Source organism: Pipistrellus kuhlii, unplaced genomic scaffold (assembly GCF_014108245.1).
Source record: "Pipistrellus kuhlii isolate mPipKuh1 unplaced genomic scaffold, mPipKuh1.p scaffold_m20_p_2, whole genome shotgun sequence".
NCBI classification, from domain to species: domain Eukaryota; kingdom Metazoa; phylum Chordata; class Mammalia; order Chiroptera; family Vespertilionidae; genus Pipistrellus; species Pipistrellus kuhlii.
The window spans coordinates 127,921,383-127,945,952 of record NW_023425515.1 but is presented as its reverse complement, the minus strand read 5'-3'; the positions used below and the strand labels follow the sequence as shown (position 1 = coordinate 127,945,952).

The 24,570-nt window shown below is 35.2% G+C and overlaps 1 protein-coding gene across 12 annotated transcripts in view; it reads right to left on the bottom strand.

Moving 5' to 3' along the window:
• ARHGAP29 (Rho GTPase activating protein 29) overlaps positions 1-24,570 on the bottom strand; it is a 78,401-nt gene that overhangs the window by 27,943 nt on the left and 25,888 nt on the right. For 6 of the 12 annotated variants that reach the window (XM_036444159.2, XM_036444161.2, XM_036444164.2 and 3 more), the window contains 10 exons: positions 19,752-19,886; positions 8,572-8,668; positions 8,127-8,199; positions 7,229-7,277; positions 6,441-6,578; positions 4,801-4,865; positions 4,252-4,362; positions 4,076-4,156; positions 3,449-3,637; positions 2,469-2,606 (listed from right to left, as the gene is read on the bottom strand). In XM_036444159.2, coding sequence (XP_036300052.1) covers positions 2,469-2,606; positions 3,449-3,637; positions 4,076-4,156; positions 4,252-4,362; positions 4,801-4,865; positions 6,441-6,578; positions 7,229-7,277; positions 8,127-8,199; positions 8,572-8,668; positions 19,752-19,886 — 1,076 coding nt within the window. Of the gene's footprint in view, positions 1-2,468; positions 2,607-3,448; positions 3,638-4,075; positions 4,157-4,251; positions 4,363-4,800; positions 4,866-6,440; positions 6,579-7,216; positions 7,278-8,126; positions 8,205-8,571; positions 8,669-19,751; positions 19,887-24,570 lie in introns of those variants that run through there. The other 6 variants (XM_036444162.2, XM_036444163.2, XM_036444166.2 and 3 more) reach the window with 6 other exon arrangements.

The following is a 24,570-nucleotide window of genomic DNA, read 5'->3' as shown; positions in this document are numbered from 1 at the left end:
CCTCCCTTGCAGGCCTGGTGCCTCCCAACTGCCCTCCCCTGCTGGCCACCTTGTGGTAGCCATCTTGTGTCCACATGGACACAAGTGATGGTCAATCTGCATATTACTATTTTATTAGATAGGATAGAGGCCTGGTACACATGTGGGGACCAGCTGGTTTGCCCTGAATGGTGTGGGGTGTGGGGTGGCCTGGGCGAGGGACCTATAGTGGTTTGCAGGCCAGCCACGCCCCTTGGCGACCCAAGCGGAGGCCCTGGTATTTGGAATTTATTTACCTTTTACAATTGAAACATTGTAGCCTGGGGCAGAGCCAAGCCCCCTGCTCACTCTGGCTGCTGCCATTTCTGTTTGGTTTTATGTATCTTCTATAATTGAACTTTGTATCCTTGAGTGGAGGTCTAGGCCGCCAGGGCAGGTGGAAAGTTTTGCTTCCTCCATTGCCGGGGGAAACCCTAGCCTGTTATTTCCAGCTCCATGGCTGCCAGCCATTTTTCTTGAGATTTATCTTCTATAATTGAAACTTTGCATCCTTGAGTGGAGACCTAGGCTGACCTAGAGTATGTGGAAAGGTTGGCTTCCTCTATTGAAACCCAAGCCTCTCAACTGCTCTCTGTGGCTGCAGCCATCTTGGTTGGGTTAATTTGCATACTCGCTCTGATTGGCTGGTGGGTGTAGCTGGTGGGCATGGCTTGAGCAAAGTGATGGTTAATTTGCATATTACTCATAATTAGATAGGATAGCCAATCCTATATTGCTTATCCTATGTTATATTGCCTTTTCGCTGGAACCCTCAATTAAATGTTTGTATTCAGCTTGCCCCTCACTCCCACTGTTTGATCATACCTGGTATTGGTCCTGTGGCCCTGTGTAGCATAGCATGTCTCCATCTTTCAACAACACTGACTACATTCAGTCACTTCCATAAACTAAAATATGCTGGATATAATTTTAATAAAACATCTATATGCAAAAAAGCAAACCTCAACTTATACTTCACACCTTAGATAAAAAATAACTAAAAATGGGTTATATATTAAGCTTTTATATAGTAGAAAATACATAATGATCTTGGATTAGGTGATAAAGCATGACCCATGAAAGAAGTAATTGATAAATTAAATTCCATCAATATTTTTGCTCTATTGCCAAAAGAAGAGAGACTTTAAGACACTATATACAAGCTGAACATTAAGAAAACAACTCAATTTTTAAAACAGTTAAAATACAGATTGTATATAAGCCCTTGAAAAGATGCTCAATATCATTAGTCATAATGGAAACACAAGTTAAAAAATAGCTACCATTACACCCTTATTAGAACAGTTAAAATATAAAAACAACAACTAATAAGTGTACTAGTAATCATGGATGCTGAATAACTGGAACTCTCATTCATTACTAGTTAGACTGAAAAATATTATGGTCTCCCTGGAAACCAGTTTGGCAATTTCTTATAAAGTAAAATAGACATTTATCATACCTCTCAGTAATCTCACTATTAGACATTTACCCTAGAAATATGAAAACTTACATTAACACAAAAACCTGCAAACAAATATTCATAATACTTCTATTCATATTCACTCCAAATTGGAAATAACCCAAATATCCAATAGGTGAATGGATAAACATTCAAATAATGGAATACTACTTTGAAATAAGACATGAACTATTAATACATGCATAATGTTGATGAATCTTAAATGCATTACGTTGAGTACAAGAAGCGAGTCTTCAAAGATTACATACTAATGATTCCATTTATATGAAACTCTAGAAAAGACTAAACTAGAAAGATGGAGAACACATCAATACTTGCCTGGGGTTAGGGGTGAGTGGAGAATTTGACTACAAAAAGGCAGTGTGAGGAAATTTTCTGAAGTGGAATTGTTCTGAATCTTAATTGTCATGGTGAGTGGTTACATGTGAGAAATTTATACATGTGAGAAAATTTGTAAAATGTACAACCCCCCAAAAAGGTGGGTTTTAAATTTTTCCCCCCCAAAAAAACAAGTTTAAAGAGGCAAATGAAAACACTTAAGGGCAGGATTATTTTGTTTTCAAATAAATCACTGGGCTCAATTTTAATATTTAGTTTACTCAATTTTTGAAAAACAGATCTCACAGTGCTGCTGATAGAAAGTTTCAGGGGTCAAATCCATTTTGTCAACCAAGCTAAAATAGACAGTGGCATAAAGGCAATACCAAAATCTCAGACATCAGTTTTAATTCAACAATTAATCTACTCATGAAGTGAGGGTAAGGGGAACCAGATAAAAAAAAATGTAATTCGAACCATTATTAAAAACTTAGCCAATTTTAAAACTATAAATGTTCCATTAATGTAGACATTAAATCCCTTAAGATTTCATTGGATTTAATTTTATCATGACACATCAAGCATCTCTCTCTCCCTCTGCAGATAATTTTTTCCCTCCTGCCTTCAAAGTACTGAAGAAATTACTTACAGCTTTTAGGGTAAGATCACACTGGAAAACAAGTTTCCGGAGTTGTGCCAAAATATCTCTCTTAGTATTTTCTAGATCATTTCGTCTTTCTTCAACATTTGTCATACAAACTTTATAAAGTTCATTTGCTTCTTCTACCTTCAGGAGTAACACACACACAAAAAATAACATTAACCCTCAGAATCTATATTTTAAAACAAATTCTACTGCAAAGCTTAAATAACAGACAAGAGTGTGGTGAAGGCTTGGGAAGGGCAGGTGCAGAGAAGTCAATAGGAAAAAAATAACAACAAAACAAAGGGGACATCTATAATACAACAACAAAGATAAATTTAAATAATAATAATTGAAGCCTTTATGCATAACATTCTGATGTTTTGTTTTAAATAGCATATTTTTAAAGATAAATAATTTGTTTTGGTCACTGATTTAAGAGAACTTATTATCAATGAATAGTCAAGTACAATTTACAATTAGTATATTGTTTGCCTATAAAATAAATGTCCAATTCTACTTAATAGCCTTTTCTACTTACATTTACCATTGTCTATATAATCTTCTTACAGAATTTACTAAATTATATTTCATAAAGACAAAGCTTCAGGCTAGCCTTTTTATTAGGTATTTAAATTAATACACATATACATTCATAAAGAATCAAGTCAAAAATATTAAACTACTACTTTCTCTAAGATACCTCTTTTCACAAACAAACCCAAAAATTCAAAAGTTAAGCAAAAGTCTCTTAGCATAGTGCTTCTCAAAGTGTGGATCCCCAGCAGTAGTAGCAACACCTGGGCACTTATTACAAATGCAAGATGAGGCTAACCCTAGACGTACTGAATCAGAAACTCTGGGTGAGCCCCAGCAGTCTTTTTAACAAGTCTTTCAGGTGATCCTGATGCATACTGAAGTTTGAGAACCAAAGCTTTAACAGATTATTGCTAATTCATCTTGCAAACAACAACAAAAACCATTACTTTTTGAAGAGCCTCCTCTTCTAGCCTTCGCTTTTTTTCTAGCTGCTTATTGAGATTTTTCACTAATCCACCGCTTGCACACTGATGCTCCTCTTCTGCACGAAACATGGAAGATTTTGCTTTTTCATACTCATCTTGACGTTGTAGGCATAACAATTTTGCCTTTTTAAGAGCAGTTTCTGTTTCAAGCTACATAGAAGAAAAAAAAGAGTATTAAATAGAGAATAAGAAAGAAACCCCAAGTTATAGATTTCTTTAGCATATTCAGCCAGGTAGTTAATACAGAATTCAGAAAAACTAAAGAGTAAGATATGCACTTTCTCAGGGTGTTGCTTGTATACTGCAGATGATTTTTTAAATATGTTTTTAATTAATTTAAAAATACATATTTAAAAGGAAGAGATAGAAACATTAATGATGAGAATCATTGATTGGCTGCTTCTGCACACCCCCTACTGAATGGAGATCAAGTCCATGATTTGGGCATGTGTCCTGACCCGGAATCGAATAGTGACCTCCTGGTTCATGAGTGGACGAACACCCAACCTCCGAGCCACACCAGCTGGGCTAGTACAGATGATTTAAATATTCACAAATAGGTAAATAAAATTCCATTAAAATACTAACCATTTTATTTTGTTCCTGTTTCCAAAGTTCTTTCATTTCTTTCCTTTGTTTTTCCATTTCATTTTTCCTCCCAAGTAGAGGCTGTCAAGGTATTTTTTAAAAAGAAAGAAAAAACACGGTTTTCTAAAGGTATGCTATTATTTTTAAATATGTGTATTATACATATAAATTTTTACCTGCACAAATTTGTTGGCTTGGAGAGCTGCAATTGTTTGCTGTAAAAGGTGACTGCTCTCTATATCATTAAGAAGAGCATTGGTAAATAGAGACTGCAGTGGCATAAACTCCTAGAATTTAAAAATGGAAAATAAATTTTCCAATAGAAATTGCACTAGTGCTCCAGACCCTCCCCCTCCCCACTCTTCTTAAAAAAGAGAAATTTTAAGTTTAGACTTTATTTTTAAGGAAAAATATCTAATTATAAATATGACTATGGGAAAAATATTGAAGAAAATTAAGGATAATTATAAAACTAGCAAAATTGGTAACTAATAAGATAACATTCGTGTAAGATTGTGAACTTTCTAGGTTTTTTTTTTTTTTCATGAGTATCCAAATCAGTTTAAAAGGATTTTATTCTGTTAACAAAAAGTTTACCATGTAAATTCTTTCCTATACGAACTATGACGTTTTCTGACTTTGTAAGGCACTATCAGAAGCTCATCTGAATAATCTTCTATACCGATAATCTTTTGGTATAGAACCCTAGTTCACTGAAAACTTACCTGTAGTCCAAAGTTAGTTCTAGTTGCCTCTGCCAACTTAACAATATTTCTAGAGGACTCCAATTCTGAAAAGGTCAAAGAAAGCATCAGAAGATTTAAAAAAATTATTTATCCACTCTTACACTCCAAAATTTTTGTGATTCTCCAATTAAAAAGTAATCACAAATAATAGTTTGTGAATAGATATGATATGATGTGCGATTCGTCATCCAAAGTGTTTGTCAAAATTAACTGGGAAACCTTCAAAACTTACTTACTTAGAACTTTACTCTCTAGGGTAGGGGTGTCGAACTCAATCAGAGAAGGGGCCAAAATCTAAAATCCAGCCTAAATCGCAGGCTGAATGGTTTACTGAACAGTCATAAACTGTCATTGTGATGGAAACGCAGCGGAGTGCAGTGATGACAGCTCGGTGAGGGCCACATTGCAAGGCCTGGCGGGATGGATTTGGCCCTCGGGCCTTGTGTTTGACACATGTGCTCTAGGGAATGGGACCTAGGCCTGTATATTATCCTTTTGTAAGACTAATTAGGTGATTCTGAAGGGCATTCTCATAGGTTTTGGGTAAATTCTATATTCTTCCAGTTACTGTTATGTGATCTTAGGCAAATCTGTATGCTTAACTTTAAGCAAATCACCTATCTTAATTGTCTCAGCTGTAAAATGAGAATAATAATTTTTGTCCTGCCTACTTCACAGGGCTTTGGTAAGGACTAAATGGAATAATGGATATAAAAGCATTTTGTCTACCATAAACACTGGGGGAAATATTAGCTATTAAGATGTTCCTTATATGTTTCCACTGCCCTCTGTTCATACATCTATTGTTGGTTTATCTCCTTTTACCATGTTATCTTGATAACTAGAGGCCTGGTGCATGAAAATCGTGCGGGGGGGGGGGGGGGGGGGGAGGGAGGGGTAAACTCTCAGCCCAGCCTGCAATCTCTCCAATCTGGAAGCCCTCGAGGAACATCCAATTGCCCTATCCTACCAATAGGATCGGGCCTAAATGGGCAGTCAGACATCCCTCTCACAATTCAGGACTGCTGGCTCCCAACTGCTCACCTGCCTGCTTTCCTGATTGCCCCTAACCGCTTGTGCCTGCCAGCCTGATCACCCCCTAACTACTCCCCTGCCAGCCTGATTGCCCCTAACTGCCCTCCCGTATAGGCCTGGTCCCCCCTAATTGCTCTCCCCTGCAGGCTTGATTGCCCTCAACTTCCCTCCCTTGCAGGCCTGGTCCCTCCCAACTGCCCTCCCCTGCTGGCCATCTTGTGTCCACATGGGGGCAGCCATCTTGTGTGTTGGAGTGACAGTCAATTTGCATATTACTCATTTATTAGCTAGGATTGCATTTCTTTTAGCCACTAAAGTATGAATTCCTTAAAGGCAAATACAGTATGCTATTTATCTTTTGTGTCCCGAGATGTAGTTGGCTGCTCTATAGTAATGTTTGCTAAGTACATTTATTGTAGGAAAAGTCTTTATTTCAAGAAGAGAAAATTGACAATGATTTTATTCACTACAATGAGATAGCTATTAATTTGGAATCATATTACTCATAGTCTGTAGCAAATGAATTGCAAACAATTTAGTTCTTACACCCCCAATTTAGTCAGATGCTTCAAAGGCCCACTTACCCAAGTTAAGCTTTTTTTCAACCCATGACACTATGTTCTTGGTATATTTTGACCAAGTTTTAGCATATGACAAAGCCAGTTCTACAGAGTCAGTGTTCTTTAACAGCATGCTGTCTAGTTCTGCAGGAGAAAAATTTACTGAAAATAAAAATATTAAGATAAGCACATATTAAATATGAGCATGTAATTTTACACAAAGAAACATTCAAATTCTAAGATGCTCTTCAATAAAAACAAGTTTAAAAAATACAAGTAACAAATTTAGAATTAAAGTCACAGTTTAAACTTAAATTAAAATTTACTCTTGATCCTAATGTGTATTTCTATTACACATCAAGTTACCAGCCCAATAATTCTTTTTTAAAAATATATCTTTATTGATTTCAGAGAGGAAGGGAGAGGGGAGAGAGAGGTAGAAATATCAATGATGAGAGAGAATCATTGACTGGCTGCCTCCTGCACAACCCCTACTGGGGGTTGAGCCTGCAACCCAGGGATGTGCCCTTGACTAGAATCGAACCCAGGACAGGCTGACGCTCTATCCACTGAACCAAACCAGCTAGGGCCAGCCCAATAATTCTTGATCAGTAACTATCATCATAGTATCTACTCCAGCAGGGTTTTTTCTTTAAGTTTCATATGTAAAACTTTGCATGTCTGTTTATGTTAAGATAAATATATTAGGTTACTAAGCAGAAAGAGATCCAAAATGTTTATCAAAATTCAAAACATTTATTGAATTTAACTGCAAAGAGTTCAAAAAAGGTTTAAAGTACCTTAAGCATTACCTTTTTCATTGGATGAGTCCACTGATTCCACAGAAACATTTTCAAAAGACTTATAACATGTAAGAAAACAAATTTAAAATTAGAGCAGAAAGTAACAGATTTTTGCTTCAGAATTTTTTCACTCTAATTTGTTACTCTGACATAATTCTTGCTAAAGAATCTCAAGTATTTAGAACTCAAAGGGCCTGAGAATTCTGTTCAAATGTCAGAACGTTTTATAAGAATTATATAACTTTTTACAACAGCAGTTCTCAAGGTCCAAGAATAAATAACCTCATGGTTTACTAACAGCATTAGTTAATGTTAATGAATCCATTCAAAACATTAAATTCTGCAGATCTCAAAAATATTAGTTAGGAAGTTATATAAGCAATTTAAATAGATTGCTATTTAAACAGAAGACAAAGACCTATCTCTTCCAGCCCTTTTACCATTTTATTATATGACTAGAGGCCGGGTGCACAAAATTTGTGCATAGGGGGTCCCTCAGCCCAAAATTTGTGCATAGGGGGTCCCTCAGCCCTCTCGCAATCCAGGATCACTGGCTCTTAACCACTGGCCTGCCTGCCTGCCTGATCACCCCTAACCACTCTATCTGCCTGCCTGATTGCCTCTAACTGCCTCTGCCTCAGCCCTCGTGGTGGTTTTGTCTGGAATGACGACCAGAAGGTCAATCAGCTGTCTGGTCTAATTAGCATATTATGCCTTTATTATTATAGACAAGCATGAATTTTCATGTACTTGGCTCTAGTAAATTATAATATTTAATATCAATTGATATGTTTTTCTTGCTAAGATAAAAAACTATAACAGAGTATGCTGAGATTAAGATTAGAAAATTATTGAAATATTAAGTTAAAAATATTAAAATCTTTGCTTTCACACAAATTTGCCCTACCTTACTTTCCCGAGAAACAGGCAGTCGAAATAATGAATCATTGCCTACATCTCCCATAAGGAAGTTCGTCAGACTATTAAGGGAGGTTAAAAAAAAAAGAAAAAAAGAAAAAAGAAAAAAACGAGTCATTACATTGCTATGTCACAGGATTTACATTCAATATGTCATCCAGAATAAATTTTTTAAATAAGATCCTTAGAAATAAATTCCTAAGACTCTATTTACATAACCCATACAGTCACTTGCAAATCAATGCTGCTCATAAATAGCTCTAAAGACACCTTCAAATATAATATTAAATCAACACAGTATATAGCTTTTCCAAAGTGATCCTGTTTTATATTGGTTAACAATTTACTTAATATGTATTTACTGAATTAAGTGACATAACACTCACTAAGATATGTAGGCCCAAAATTTGTTAAATGAGAGTCCTCTTACTTACATATTCCCAAAGGTAAGGGCCAAGGTTTCAATGGAAGAAAACACTTCTCTGAAGAGGTCATTTTTGTTTTCTTCATTAACGTCTGTGAAGTTCACAGCTATAGGTAAAAGTTGGTTAAAATCAATGACAAAGAAAATATTTTAAACCAGATTTATATAAAATCACTTAAACCCTTACAAATCTACCATTACTTATAGAATCATCAGAAAATGAACAGCTTAATACACAAAAAGGACACAATGTTCAAGATCTTCATTTAAAAAAAAATCATACCAAAAAATTAGCTTACACAAAAGTAACTGGCATTCCACACTGACTACTCCATGTATTACATAATTTGACACATCTAAGTGACTCAATATGAAATCAATCAGTCTTGGAATCCCAGAGTCTATGTCACACCAGAATTCTCTCATTAAGAGTGCTCTGTGCTATTTTCTCTTGCTTTATGGAATTTTTTAAAAACAGCTAAACACACACTGTGGCTTACTTAAGTCAACATGAAGTACATTTTTCACTATGAATTACCAATAACTTAAGTCATATATATATATACATTTGACATAGCATAAAACCTAAATACAAAGCAAGCACATAAAAAAATACCCAAAGTTTTAGAAAATTTAAATTCCTACTTATTTATAGCCTTATTTCTTGCAGGCCTTTGGGTGCTGCGGTCCATGTTAGTTGATATATAGCTGTCTTCTGTTTACCAGAGGGATATTCTAACATTTTTAATTTTGCTAAATCAAATTGTGAAAGAACTGAAAAAGGTTTCTTATTATAATATCTGTGTGCACTTTTGATAAAAATCTAGATACAATTTATCAGAACAATATCTGAATGTGGGATTAGCAATTTTTAAAAAGTAACCCACTCTAGTTAGGTTGAGTTTAAGAAGCAACTGGCTTCCTATATCCTGGCGTCCCCCAAGATATATATATCTTATCTTCCCTAGGATACTTGCCATCAAAGGGAAGGTAGAGAAACCAAGTGGAGAGGAAGTCACTTCTTTGTCTTAAAATAGAGTTGTTCTTAAGTTTGGCTGCACATTAGAATTACCTATGGAGTTTTAAAACCAAAGTCTGGGTCCCACTACTAAAGGTTCAGATTTCATAGGTCAGGGTAAAGCATGGTTAGTTATTGAAGTTCCCCAGGTGATTCTAACATATAATTAGGGTTGAAAATACTTGCTGGAAAGTAAGAATCTCTGAGTAGGGATGAAATAAACCCTAAGCCTGCAAACCTCATGAAATTACAATCAAGATTTTACATGTATAAGCCTTTGTCGATATGAGGGGCTAAGGTCCCTATCTTTCATTAGAGTCTTCTAAGTCAGGTTTCCCAACCTTCTCTCATGATGAGAATCACCTGGTGGGGTTGTTAAAACACAGATTCCTGAATCCCAACTAAGAAGTGCTAAACTAGAATTTTTGGGAACATATAGGTAAAATTGTATACTTAACTAGTGCTCTAAGACAGATTTTATATACAGAGCACTAAGTTAGGTATGCAATTTTACCTATATGTTCCCAAAAATTCTAGTTTAGCACTTCTTAGTTGGGATTCAGGAATCTGTGTTTTAACAACCCCACCAGGTGATTCTCATCATGAGAGAAGGTTGGGAAACACTGTTCTAAGTATCCCCAATACAAACAAAAAGAAAAACCTGAGAACCACCATAATTAATTTAAAAAATATTTTTGGACTTCTGTTCTGGCTAAAATGGAAAAATAGGCTTATACTTCTACCTAAAAGAACTAAAAGAAACCTGTAACAAAATATATGAGACAACAGTTTTCAAGACACTTGCTATCAGGCAACAAAGTTTTGAATGTCTAGAAACAAATGCGGTGAGCCCAGCTTACTGCCTAATATCACACAAAGTAGATTTCTGAGCAAAGGAAACTACCAGGGAGAAGGAAGGTCATTTAATAATGATGAAGAAGTCAATTTATCAAAAGGACATAATCCTATACATTCATGCACCTAATAAAAATTTTAAAACGCCTGAAGCAAAAACTAATAGAACTATAATGAGAAATTGACAAATTCTCAGTAATGCCAGAGATTTCAGTAAACCTCTCAATAACTGACAGAAAACATAGATGAAAAATCAGTACGAATATGGAAGACTTCGACAATACTATCAGCCACCTTCACCAGCCACCTTCACCAGATGGATAATTATAGAACACTCCACCCAATAACAAAATACATTCTTTTCAAGTCCAAGGTGAATATTTATCATATTATTGGCCATAAAACACATCTCAGTTGGTTTTAAAGGATTCAAATCAGGCAAAATATGTTCTGTGACTAAATGGGAATAAATTAGAGATTACAGAAAGATTTTTGGGAAAATCCTCAAATATTAGAAAACTAAATAACACTTCTAAGTAATTCATGAATCAAAGAAGAGGAAATTAGAAAGTATTTTTGCACAAATTAAAAGAAAACACAACTTATCAAATTGGGAAAAGGAAGCTCAGGGAGGCACAGAGAGGAGGGATTACAAAGAAACATGCATTATCTGGACTGTGATGGTTTCAAAAGAATATGCATGTCAAAACTGATCTAACTCTACCCTTTAAATACAGGCCAAACCTCTATAAATAGGTCATGACTGCATTCATCCAGATTTTACTTTCCATCCAGTTTAATGATTATCAAGGGTAAGAAAATTTTTTCTGTAAGGAGGTAGATAATAAATAGTTTAGACTTTTCAGACCATACCATCTGTTGCAACTATTCAATTCTGCCTAAAGGAGTCAAATTTAAACAAGATACAATGATACACAAACAAATAAGAGTGGCTGTGTTCCAATAAAACAGGCAGCAGGCCAGATTTAGCCCACTGGTAGTAGTTTGGGCTCTGAAATCAGTCCACCTAGGTTAACTCCTAACTCTGTCTCTTACTTGGTTAAGTAACTTAACTGCTCTGTGCCTCAGTTTCCTCATTTATAAAACAAATAATATGTATTTCAAGAACAGTAATGAAGATTGAATGAACTTAATAACAGAGCCTGTTACACAGAAAATGCTCAATAAATGTTAGTTAATATTTTTACTCAATACCACTGAATAACTGTCAACAATAACCTCCTAGTAGTCAAAGTTGGAGGCCTTTTTTATTCTAAAATTCTATCCCACTTAACTATTCTACAATGCTCAACAACTCGTACCACTTAATACATATACAACCTTGGACAAACTTCTCTATGTTTCAGCTTCATTAGCTGCAAAACAGGAGCTGATATAACAACAGTATTGACCTCAACTGTTTCTGGCATACAGTAAGAACATCCTCAATAATGTAAGCTATTATTTCTATAAATTTTATACACTTCCTTCCATCTTGAAGTACTCTGCTCTTTTAAACAATGTGGCATAGTAATTACAAGAAGGCTTCAGAGTTTCAGACCTGAGTTCAAATTTGACCTCTACTACTTCCTATGTCACCTACATTACCCAACTTCAATTCTTGGTATGCACAATGGCATATTATTGAAAGGAACAACAGAGAAAGTGTAAAGCACCTAGATAAAGTACAGTGCTTGGTAATTAGTAAATGTAAATATCTTTATGTTCTATATCTATAGACAATTTGTACTTTATACAGTTGTTCCCATTCAGTCTGCACTTTTCACCCTGGCTTTCTTCTCTATACGTTATCCCCACAGAACCTCATTCACTCTCATACCTTTAAGGGAGTGAATTCTTAAACTACCTGTCTAGTTTTAACTTCTAAGCTCTACTCTATATCTACCTTTCTAACAGTCTGTTTTATATATTCCTTCCCCATTTCCCAGTTTTTAACCACCAGCATTACAATCTCAACCTGAACTAAACACTTTATCTTTCTATTCTGTTCCTCAAACCTACTATTTTCCATACATTCCTTAGTTCATTAGCTTAGTTTTCTAAATGCCTCTGAAATAAGTTTCCTCTCCTTTCCATTCCCATTACTACTGATTTAGTTGAAAAGGCCACAATGTATCTCTAGTCTGGATTATTAAACAGCCTGTTCATTAGTGTCTCTGTCTCTATTCTCATCCCACTATTAGTCCTTCTTCAAAATCTCATCAGAAGTTTCATCCAGGTACAAATAATTTTCTCCATTGGGTTGCCTACTAAGTCTCAACAATAAGTGCTAAGACACACAGAGTATATTTTTAAGAAATCACATAATTAGCTTTCATACTTACACTTGTTAGAATAGCAACTTTCAAACTTTTTTTTTTACCACCATCTTCAGTAAGAAAAACATTTTACATCATGACCTTGTATATCATCCTAATATATAAAAACCAGGGTCCACAAGGACCAAACACTCGACCAACCAGAAGTCAGTCCTGCAGTCAGTGCTGTGGTGGCCCAACACTGACTGCCACTGCTGCAGGCGCTTCAACCCAGCACTGACTGCCGAGGGGGATGCGGGGATCAGGCCCAGAAGAGGCCTGGAGAGAGAAGCAGGGTTTTATCCGTAGCCTCCATGGCAGCTGTTGATGAGCCCTTGCCTTGCTCTTTTTCTCTGGGCCTGGCCAGCAGCTATGCCTCTCTTTCTCTCCGGGCCTCCTCAGGAGCTGCTGATAAGCTCTGCCTCTCTGATCAGGCCCGGAGATAGGCCTGGAGATGCTGACTGGCATAGAAACCGACCAATCATAACCAAATCTGGGTGAACTGTGAGGAACCAATGGCTGCCTAAGAGGCAAAGCTTTTGACACTGACTGGCATAGAAACAGACCAATCAGAACCTAATCTGGGTGAACTGTGAAGACAGAACATAAGGTGGGGACTGAAGACGGGCTTTAAAGGCAATAGCTGTTTGGTGTAAGGTGTAAAAAAACAGTTCAATTTTTTAATGACTGGTTTGGCAGTATAGTGCATATGGCTGGCTATCAGTCCAGATATAGGGATTATGCATTTTTTCTGCCAAGAGCATCTCCTCCTACTGAAAAAGACTCCCTACCCCCTCATTTAAGCAATCCTATCCTATATAATATATTTATACTAATAAAAGGGCAATATGCTAGACAGGGTTGACCAGCTATCTTCTGGATGTCTAACTTCCTTCTGGACAAAGCCATGGTGGTGGGGGCCGAGGCAAAGAGGGCAGTTGGGGGTGAGATCAGGCCATCAGGGGAGAACAGTTGGGGGTGAGATCAGGCCAACAAGGGAGGGCAGTTAGGGGCAATCAGGCAGGTAGACAGAGAGGTTAGGGGAGATCAGACAGATAGGCATGCAGATGAGTGGTTAGGAGCCAGCAGTCCCAGATTGCGTCTGACTGTGGGATCGGGCCTAAACCAGCAGCGAGATCAGGCCTAAACTGGCATTCGGACATTCTCGATGGGGTCCCTAATTGGAGAGGGTGCGGGCTGGGCTGAGGGACCCCTCACCCCATGCACGAATTTCGTTCACCAGGCCACTAGTATTCATATAAGTTTTCTGTTATATAATATAACATTTTTTAAACATCCTTAAGTCTTATTCAATGAGTGTTGCATTGTGATTTTCCTGTTCTATTCCCTTTCATACTTTAAAAATTCTGGTCACAGTCCGCCAACTTGATGTCATAAAACAGATTTGAAGTTTGAAAATTACTGAATTAAAAGATATAGTAAAAGAAAAATTTCAGCATTTATATACAGGGAAAATGCTGAGGGGGGGGAAAAGCTACAAAATTTACAAAATGAAAACTTTTAAGTTGTTTCTAAAATAAAAGAAAACTTAAAATGAAATGCGTACTATATTCTCAGGCAGAAATGCTAAGTACATAAATTCTCTTTAATTTAATTTATAAATTTCACACAAATCACTCTAAAACTACCAAGATATTTTTTGGAACTAGACAAGGTAATTAAAATATCTTCACAGAAAAATAAATCCTGAACAAAAAGAATAATGGAAAGAGGAGCTACCCTTATCAGATAATAAAACATACTATAGAACTACAATAGAGACAGTGTAGTATTGGCACATGACTTAACAAATCAATGGGACACAAAAAGGACCATAAATAGATAGAAATATGTGTGACAATTCAGTGTATTTATATTAAGATGACATAACAAATCAGTAGGAAAAGATATATTATTTGATAAATTAGCTAGACATGGAGATACTCTAGAACCGTAATTGGCAAACTGTGGCTTGCAAGCCACATGCAGTTCTTTGGCCCCTTGAGTGTGGCTCTTCCACAAAATACCACGGCCTGGGCAAGTCTATTTCGAAGAAGTGACATTAGAAGAAGTTTAAGTTTAAAAAATTTGGCTCTCAAAAGAAATTTCAATCGTTGTACTGTTGATATTTGGCTCTGTTGACTAATGAGTTTGCTGACCACTGCTCTAGAACATATCAAAGACTTATTTAATAAAAGACACCATAAAAACTTTAGAAGGAACAATGGAGAATGCTATTATAATTTCAGAGCAGAGAAGTCCTTCCTAATTTCTAAAACCAAAAAACCATACAAGGGATTGATAAATTTAAGTGTAAAAATTAAAAAAAAAAAATGCAAATGAAAAGGTAATAAACTAAAGAAAATATTCAACTTATATAAAAAATTAGGACTAATTCCACTTACACAAACTTTGTACAAATCAATATTTAAAAAAAAAGACCAACCATCAGGAAAAAATGGGTAAAGGGTCAATTGATATAAAAGATGTACAAATGGCTCTGAAACATATAAAAAGATACTTAAACTCAAAATACAAATCAAATCTACACTGATATACCAATTTTTACTGTAACTAGATATACAAAGGTTGGATAAGAAAGCTTTATAACCAACTCTGTTGGCAAAGGTGCAGAAAATCAGCCCTGTCAAGCACTGCTATCAGAAAGAGAAATCTCTATGGAGGACACTTTGGCAATATCCAAAATATAAATGCACATACATTCTCTGATCCAGTAACTACCTATCTAAGAATTAACACTGAAGCATTGTTTGTAACAGAAAAAAAATGGAAAACAATCCAAAGATCTATTAGTCATAAACTGATGAAATAAATTACAGTACATCAATATAATGGATTACCATGCAGCTTTGAAAAAAATAAAACAAATAACAAAAGAGACCCTTTATGTACAGATAACTCAGGACAATTAGCAAGGAGCAGAATGCTATGATTTGTGTAAAAAGGTAAAAAAGAGAACATATTGTATTTGCTTACATATACATAATAAGATACACAAAAAACCAGTAACAACTGTTGCTTATCTAGGGAAAGTAGTAATGGTGGCTAAGTATCTGAGCTAGAAAACTTCACCACTACATACTCTTTTACACTATTTCCATTATCAACTGTGTAAATCAGAGGTGAGAAACATCCAACCTGAGGGCCATATAAGGCCTGAAAAATCATTTGATGTGGCCCTGCCAAGGCAGTAGGGCTGAATTAAATGTTTTGCCAAATATTGCAGGCTAATTTTTAAGATAATAATTTTGTATGGCCTGGGAATCCTATATAATAAAGAGGTAATATGCAAATTAACCATAACTCCCACACACAAGATGGCCACCACAAGATGGCTGGCAAGAAAGGGCAGTTGTGAGTGATCAGGTCAGCAGGGAAGGGCAGTTAGGGGTTACCGGGCCAGCAGGGGAGGGCAGTTGGGGGTGTCCAGGGCTGCCGGGAAGGACAGTTAGGGGAGACCAGGACGGCAGGGGAGGGCAGTTAGGCACAATCAGGCTGGCAGAGGAGAGCAGTTAGGTGCAATCAGGCTGGCAGGGGAGTGGTTAGGAGGTGATCAGGCTGGCATGCAGAAGAGGTTAGGGGCAATCAGGCAGGCAGGCAGCAAGTGGTTGGGAGTCAGCAGTCCTGGATTGTGAGAGGGATGTCCCAGATTGGAGCGGGTACAGGCTGGGCTGAGGAACACTCCCCCACCATGCACGAATTTCATGCACCCGACTTTAAGTGATATTATAAATATCCAAATGGCCCTTGGCAGAAAGAAGTCCCCCACTCCTGGTAGAAATAAATTGCCTATTAAAAATTAACTTTTCAAAACAAAAAGAAAACATGAGGCTTCTAATTTTGAATATGTTAATAAAGCTTATTTTTCTTTTTCATTGACCAAATTTTAAATATAGGCCAAGCACAGATTATGAAGTATTTATATTACAAATGAAATTTAATTTACATTACAAATAAGACAAAAATATTTGTAAATACTAATGAAAATAAAAGTACATAAGTACATAATCAATTACTGCATGCTAAAGATGTCTTTATCTACTTCAAAAATAAGCTGTATCTATCTCTCTTATCATATTCCAAATATTTCATCTGACTGAACTTCCTGTTTGGAAACAGGAGAAACAGGAAATACAGATCACTACTAGAATGAAGGAGGAAAAGTTAAGGATTTTTCTTTTAAAGTTAATAAGAGGTAAATTTCACACTTAAAATATAAAATACGAGGAGTGAGATTCCAATTTTTCACTTATACTTATTGATAGAAGTGGAGGAATTTCATGCATTCAAACCTGCAGTAACACAAACAAGTTTATACCTCTCTTATTCTAAAGTTGTTCTGCATTTATACGTAATTTTTTTTTTTTAACAGTTTGGTATATTTGCAAAATGCATTGGAAAGTTAATATCTACAAAGCAAGACAAGTCATAGTTGTTTTCTAAATGTAATCAGGAGGTTATGGCAAGACATTCTCCAGATTCCTGACACTTTCTGATACAACAGTTTTCCTTTATGTTCTTCTTTTTAAAATAGAAATAAAAATTGCCTTACAGATTTTTGAAAATATTAAAGTAGGAAGCTTATGAAAAACACTTAGACTGACACAAAATAGACATTCAAAAATAGTTTTTACCTCCCCCATGCCTGTCCAGGGTTAGAAAACTAAATCATCATCAAAAGAAAGAATTAAATAGGCTCTGATTTGATTCTATTTTCTTAGGTCATTGAATATTTTTCATTTGCGGTATCAAATATATTTTTTGATAACCTCAAGAATAAGAGTGTGTGCTGCCAAAACCGGTTTGGCTCAGTGGATAGAGCATAGGCCTGCGGACTGGAAGGTCCCAGGTTCTATTCCACATCCCTGGTAGGGGATGTGCAGGAGGCAGCTGGTCGATATTTCTCTCTCGTTGTTGTTTCTAGTTCTCTATCCCTCTCCCTTCCTCTCTGTAAAAAAAATCAATAAAATATATATTAAAAAAAGATTAAGAGTGTTAATCTTTATTAAGAGTGTGTGTGGGGGGGTATTTAAAAACAAACTTACACCAAATACAACATAAGTTTTTAAAGTTTTCTAGTCTCTAGTTTCATGGAATGCTATTGAACCAGAATAAGTTTCCCAACAAAGTAATCTTTTCAATTTCATCAAACACAAAAGTAAAATCCTAACAATAATCCCAAGGGTAAAGACAGTCATAGAGGGAAATAATATTCAAAAGACTGCTTTACTACCGAAAAAAAATAAAAAATAAAAAAAATCTTCAAGGCAGCTGAGAGGCCACTTTCTTCAAGTCTGTTTCTGGAATGTGGACACCAACCATGCACAAGCACACTCCTTCCCCAGGACATCCTGACTGCACACAATAGCTACTGACAACAATTGAATGAACTGTGGTTGCTATTTCCAAGCATGGAAATTTTACTATCTATAGACACAAATTTCCCTATCTAAGTTAAGTTAAATGGCACTTATAAACAGTCTGTTTAAAAACAAATGTGGTTATTAAGCAAATTTTAAAAAGCCACAACAGAAGTTATCTATTTACTTTTTCCCCCCAGTACTTGAAATACAGAAAAAAAAGAGAACCACACAAACAGGACAGGTCTATGTCAAAAGTAGAGGAGGCAGTTCTTAAGTATAAACTGTTTTATTGAAAAGATTTTTTTTTCTCTTCCTGCCTCATCCCTTTGACACTTGCCATTTGCCCTCTCTAGATATTAGTGTGTTCACCAAGTATATGTCATACTCTTCAACATCCAGAGTTCTTGTACAAGCTTCTTCTATCACAGTCTCCAACACCACCCTCTCGCTCAGTTAATGCCTATCTGGCCTTTGAGACAGAACAGGTAATTCTGCTCCACAATGAAGCCTAGCCTTTCCTTTCCTTATTCAATTCATAGGGAGTCCCTTTTTATAATTACTTTACTTGGATTCACATTACCTATCAGGGACACTTAACACTGAAGATCACTTCTTAGAACCTTGCACTTTTAAATTTCATGACATCTTTCTCCAGATCATCTCCTTACTTCTAAGGTGTTCCTCTGGTTCCTCTTATCTTCTGTCTCTGGGATCTCATACTCAGTCCAATATTTATTCTGCACAGGCTGAGCTAGTATAATCCTCTTCCATCACCACTTAAACATCAACAACAACTTTCAAGTCCATATCTTCAACTCCAAATTCCAACTTAACCCCTAATATTCAACCCGTGGTATGTTTCATCAAATCAACATCCATTACTTCTTCTGTAACAACCATATTGTACACTGTCACATTCCAGCTTTTGCCTTAGCTCAGACTGTCCATCCTCATCTAGCTCATTATTTCTAAAAATCTCCTAAATTAACTCTGTGCCTCCAGTCTCATTTCTTCTCCAAAACTCCTTTTATATACTTCTTCAATCCTTCTTATATACTGCAGCCCAGATTAATAAATTCTACTACGTTGGGGCAGCAAGTCATTTAACAGAGAATAATGTCCCAATTCTTGATTCTTTTAGCACATGCTTTACACACACACACACACACACACACACACACACACACACACACACTTTACATAATGTCTAAATTAAGTCTCCTTTTTCTCCATTTGGTTCCCTAGTTTAAGTTTAGTCACTATAACTTTTCTAGCATCAATTGTCCTCACACAACAAGCTACATTTAGTATACATTTAGACTACTTCAAAAGAGTATGGACACTTTAAAAACACAAACATTTTAAACATTAGTTGTGCAGTTTATTTCAGTTAGTATTTTTAAAGTGTTTTCTGCCGAAAAAAAAGTTTTTGTTTTTAAGAGAAAGAGTTTTAGGTATGTCAGTGAGAATATTAAATATTGAAGTACACAACATAACGCCTATCAATACACATCATACAAATGTCACGAGGAGATGGCTCCGTAGTGAATATGAATGAAAATGTATCACTAGGATGTTTTATCCTCATCAACCCACTTTTAATAATCTTTCTTACCTTTTACTTTTGCAGTAAGCATTTCTGCAGCATTCTGAAGATCAACAGAATTGAGGTTCTGATGTTTATTCATTACAGACTTTAAAACACGGAGAAGTTCATCCAGACGTATATGAATGACTTCTTTAAAACAGTCTTAAAAAAAGAGAAAAAAAATTAAATTTGATTCCAAAACCAAGTTTCAGTAATCTAGAGCATGAAAAATCATTCTGAAGCATATTTCAAGTAGAAGCAATTTTTGCCTACGAATATTTTTACTTCTTTTCTCATCATTGCAATTATATATGATTTATGCATATAGCCTTCAAAAATTTTTTAACCATTTTAGTTCACTAAGGATTTCAAGGCTCTCATAGTTATGGTCAATTTTCAGTTTTCTCTGCCTAAAATATGCTGTTAATGAAACTTTATATGGTACATTTTTCCTGTCTTTGTGTTTTTATTCTAATATTTTTAAAATATATATGGTAACAGAATTTGTGATATATTAACCAATATTTAAGAACATATAATTTATCATTCAAACCAGAATATTCTGGCCAGTGAAAACAGGTGTGCTAATCATAATCATACCAGCACTTACAGGCATATTCCTGGGTCACCATTCCAAGCAAAACAAAAAGTAAAATCACCCTGTAACACTTAAAACCCCTGAAGTAATCCTCAAAAGTTTCAAAACGACAAACCACCTTAAATACAATACTGTGAGGTAATTTTCCTTTCTGCAACCTTACAGAGCACTAGTATTTTATAATAGCACTTATTACCAGTAAGTGCTTCCTATGTGCTAGGCACTGTTAAAAGGACTTACTATCTCACTTAACTTTCACATTAATACTTATAGGCAGATAATTTTTAAATTTCTATTATACAGATGAGAAAATTGAGGCACACCTAAGTTAACAATGCTATTAGACCGTGAAATCAGAATTTAAACCATATAGTATAATTATTAAAGCCACAGATTTTTTAAAAGTGCTTTTTTTAAATTGATTTTTAAGGTTAGAGGGAGAAACATCTATTGGTGCTTCCTGCAGGGGATGGAGCCCACAATCCTGGCATGTACCCTGACCAGAAGTCAAACCAGCAATCTTTTGGTGATGACACCTAACCAAATGAGCCACTCTCTTAATGTTATACTGCCTCCCTATTGAAATAGCTTAAAACAAAAAAAACAAAAAAATGTTTTTTCTAATAGTGTCTTATTATAATTATACAATTAATTTTTTTCTGAAATGTTAGAAGATAATCACTAGAAAGAAAAACTGTATATAGGATAAAAAACAAAAACAAGATATTCTAACATCATCCATCAAATATTCCAATTCATTAGCAGCATTATCAAGAGAAAGCAATATGGCCTGGCTGGTGCGCTTCAATGGATCAAGTGCCAGCCTGAGCACCGAAGGGTCTGGGATGTGATCCCCAGACAAGGGCACGAACCTGAGTTGCAGGTTCGATCGCCTGCCCTGGTCGGGGTGTGTGCAGGAACCAATTGATATGCCTCTCTCACATCTTTCTCTCTCCTCCCACCCTCCTCTTTCTTCCCTCTGCCTCCCTTTCACTCTTCCTAAAAATCAATGGAAAAAATATCCTTGGATGAGGATTAACAAAAAAGAAAAGAGAGAGAGAGAGAGAAATATGTAGGATAAGAAGAACAGACAAGGCTGGGAGCTATGCATATCAAGGTGAAGAATATTCTAAGAGAAGGCACAGAAAAATAGTTCAGGTAATGATGGAAGCAGAGAGAACAATGTCTTCAAGAGAAAATCTGACTAATTCAACCAACAAATTTTGATAGAAAAAAAAAATACAGGGAATCAGGTGCTAGCCTAAGTACTCTTGGAAATGAATACAGTCTCTGATACTAAAGGCCAAGAAAATGCACCTAAATACTGTACTCTGGCTGATAGTGTTTTCAATGAAGGTTATGGTTAACAATTTCGATACTGCTATACATGTATACTGGAACTGAACAATTGAGAAATGGATGGGGGATGGGGGAAGCCAGATATCTCACTGTGGGAGTAGAAACTTATAATTAAGCAGGGGGAGGAAGCTATAATGATATGTGTGGTGACAGATTAGAGTTAGATATTTGAATATGAATTCGTGATTAGCTTAATACAGATATAGGTGGCTACATATAGAAATATTTCAAAATATGTGTTAGTATATAGGTTAGTATACACACATTTCTTTGCTCTGTCACAAGAGAGGACCCAAAAGAATACTACAGAAATAATTAATACACATAGCACCCAGAGGTTAATTTCTAATAGCATTCTCCAATAAAAGGAACCAGGACTCCTTTGAGATATTGGCTGATTTTCAGTCTGGGGCAGCAAATACATAAGTTAGGAACATCTTGTAATACCAGAAAGAGCTTGAAATAAACAGATCCTCATATTAAAGAGGTATGCTAAGAGTGCACTGGAGCCAACTGAAAGAGCTACCAATGGCCAAAGGTGGAATAATTTGAGCAGCTAATAAATAAAGTAGTACTAGATTATAATACCAGAGTATAAAGTAAATATCATAAGTCCATACTGGTACAAACTAATTAGTGAATAAATAAATGAAAGAGAAGAAACAGTCTCTTGTACAGAAGAATTCCCAATAATTAATATACATATTTTGTTCTCAAAAAGGGTGAAGCATATGCATAGTAACTTCCTCCTAAAGAGCAGAGTATGGAAGGAAGTATAGTAGTACTTAAGACACTCGAGTGATCATGGTCAACATCAATTGTGATAAATCATGTTCATAGTAAGTACTCTTGATAAGTGATAAAATTGGCACTTTACATCTATTATCTTCCTTCCTCCCAATATCCCATAACCCCAGGCTAATCATGAGAAAACACCAGACAAATTCTAATCAAGGTGCATCCTATAAAATACCTAGCCTACATTCCTTAAACAGTCACAGGCCTCAAAGTGAAGAAATTTGAGAAACTGTCATGACAAGGAGGGCCCAAGGAGACATGACAATTAACTATAATATGTTAAGATCCTGGAAGAGACAATAGGAATAATTTATGGAAATCTGAATAAACTAAGGACTTTCACTAATAATGTATCATTATATCAAATATTGGTTCATTAACAGATGTGCCATACTAATTAACGTAAGATGTTATAATAGTAATAGGAGACACTGGGTATAAGAATATATGGTAATTCTGTACTATCTTCTCAATTTTATTGTGCATTTAAAACTATTCTAAAAATAAAGTACTAAAAATGAAATTTAAATGGGTAAGAATTTTAGAAATTTTATATACTATTAAAATTTTTCCATAAATATATATATTACTTTTAAAACTAAAAATCCATTTACATATTTTTAATTTCTAGGGAAATGAGTGTATGAAGCTAGTTGCATAATTAAGTTATTAATTATCTTCATTAAATAAATGATCAATATCTAGTGTTTTCTCAGTTTTATTATGGTGGGTGTTAGTTGGTTTACTTAGTTGATTTAATATATTAATAGCTTGGTTTAATATAGTTTAGTGGTTGGTTAAAAGCAGGTTCAAGGGAGGCAACCAATTAATGTTTCTCATATTTTCAAAAAAAAAAAAAAAGAAAAAGAAAGAAAAAAACAGCAACAAAAATAAATATATCCTTAGATGGGGATTAAAAAAAAAAAAAAGCATAGCCTCTAAAACCAGATAGCCTGAATCAGAATTCCAACTCTGTGGCTGAGAGACCTTGATCTAATTACTTAGCCCCCTGTGCCTCAGTTTTCTCGCCTATAAAAAGAAGATAATGGTAGCTACTTCATTAGCTGGTTGGTTGAATTAAATCAGTTAAAACACATAAGTGGGTGGAACATAATAAGCCTCCATAAATGCTTACCGTTATTCTTACTACTAGTTTATGCAGCAGCAGAAACAGGTTAGTAACACAGGTTAGGTCTGAAATTAAACCTGGTAGCTTTGAAATAAAAGAAGTTTGTGGAAAGCAGTAACATTTAACTAGTTGTAAGAAAAAAACAATTACATTATTTTCCCTATTTTGTACTGCAAAATCTATTCTTTGGCCAAAAACTAAATGAAACTCTAACTTATGGTAATAATTCTGCCTACTTATCAATATTTAGTGATTATCTAGTGTTATAAAATTGTATTGGATTCCTTATGAATCCTATGTTAGATTTTTTTTAAAAAGGATAGTCATTTCTATCTCCTACTCAGATGTTTCATAATAAAAACTACAACTACCAATATACTTAGAAAATACTGTAAGAATACACTGCCTTATTTGGAGGTCTCAGGCCAAAAGAGCTAGATATTTGAGTGTCAACAACCATCAATATTCAAAATTAGTGTTGGATATCAAACAAGAACTACAAAATATTAATGGTGTAAATGCTTAAATAAACCAAGGTAATAAATTTTGGTCTTCTCAGAGTCAAGAAAATTAAATGTTAAAATGAATATATTTCAAAAGTATTAAATGTTTTTCAATGTTTTTAGTTTTAATTTATCACACAGTAAACAGTAATAGATACAATGTTCTTAGTTTAATATCACACAGTAAACAGTAATCAACAAAAACTCTTTGGGATCCTTAATTTTTAACATTAAAATTATAAGCTATGATTCTTCTCAAAAGGCACTGCAAATATCCCAATAACTATCGGTTAAGGTTCCTTTATTCTTACAAGGAAGCCCTTATAAACACATATTGAAGTTGTTTCAAATCAAAATACTAAAGAACAGTTATTGAGTTATTTAGTAAGAAATTGCAGAAGTAACTCATATTACCCTATAAATAATTCCAATTTCCTGTGATTGAATACACTCCTGAAA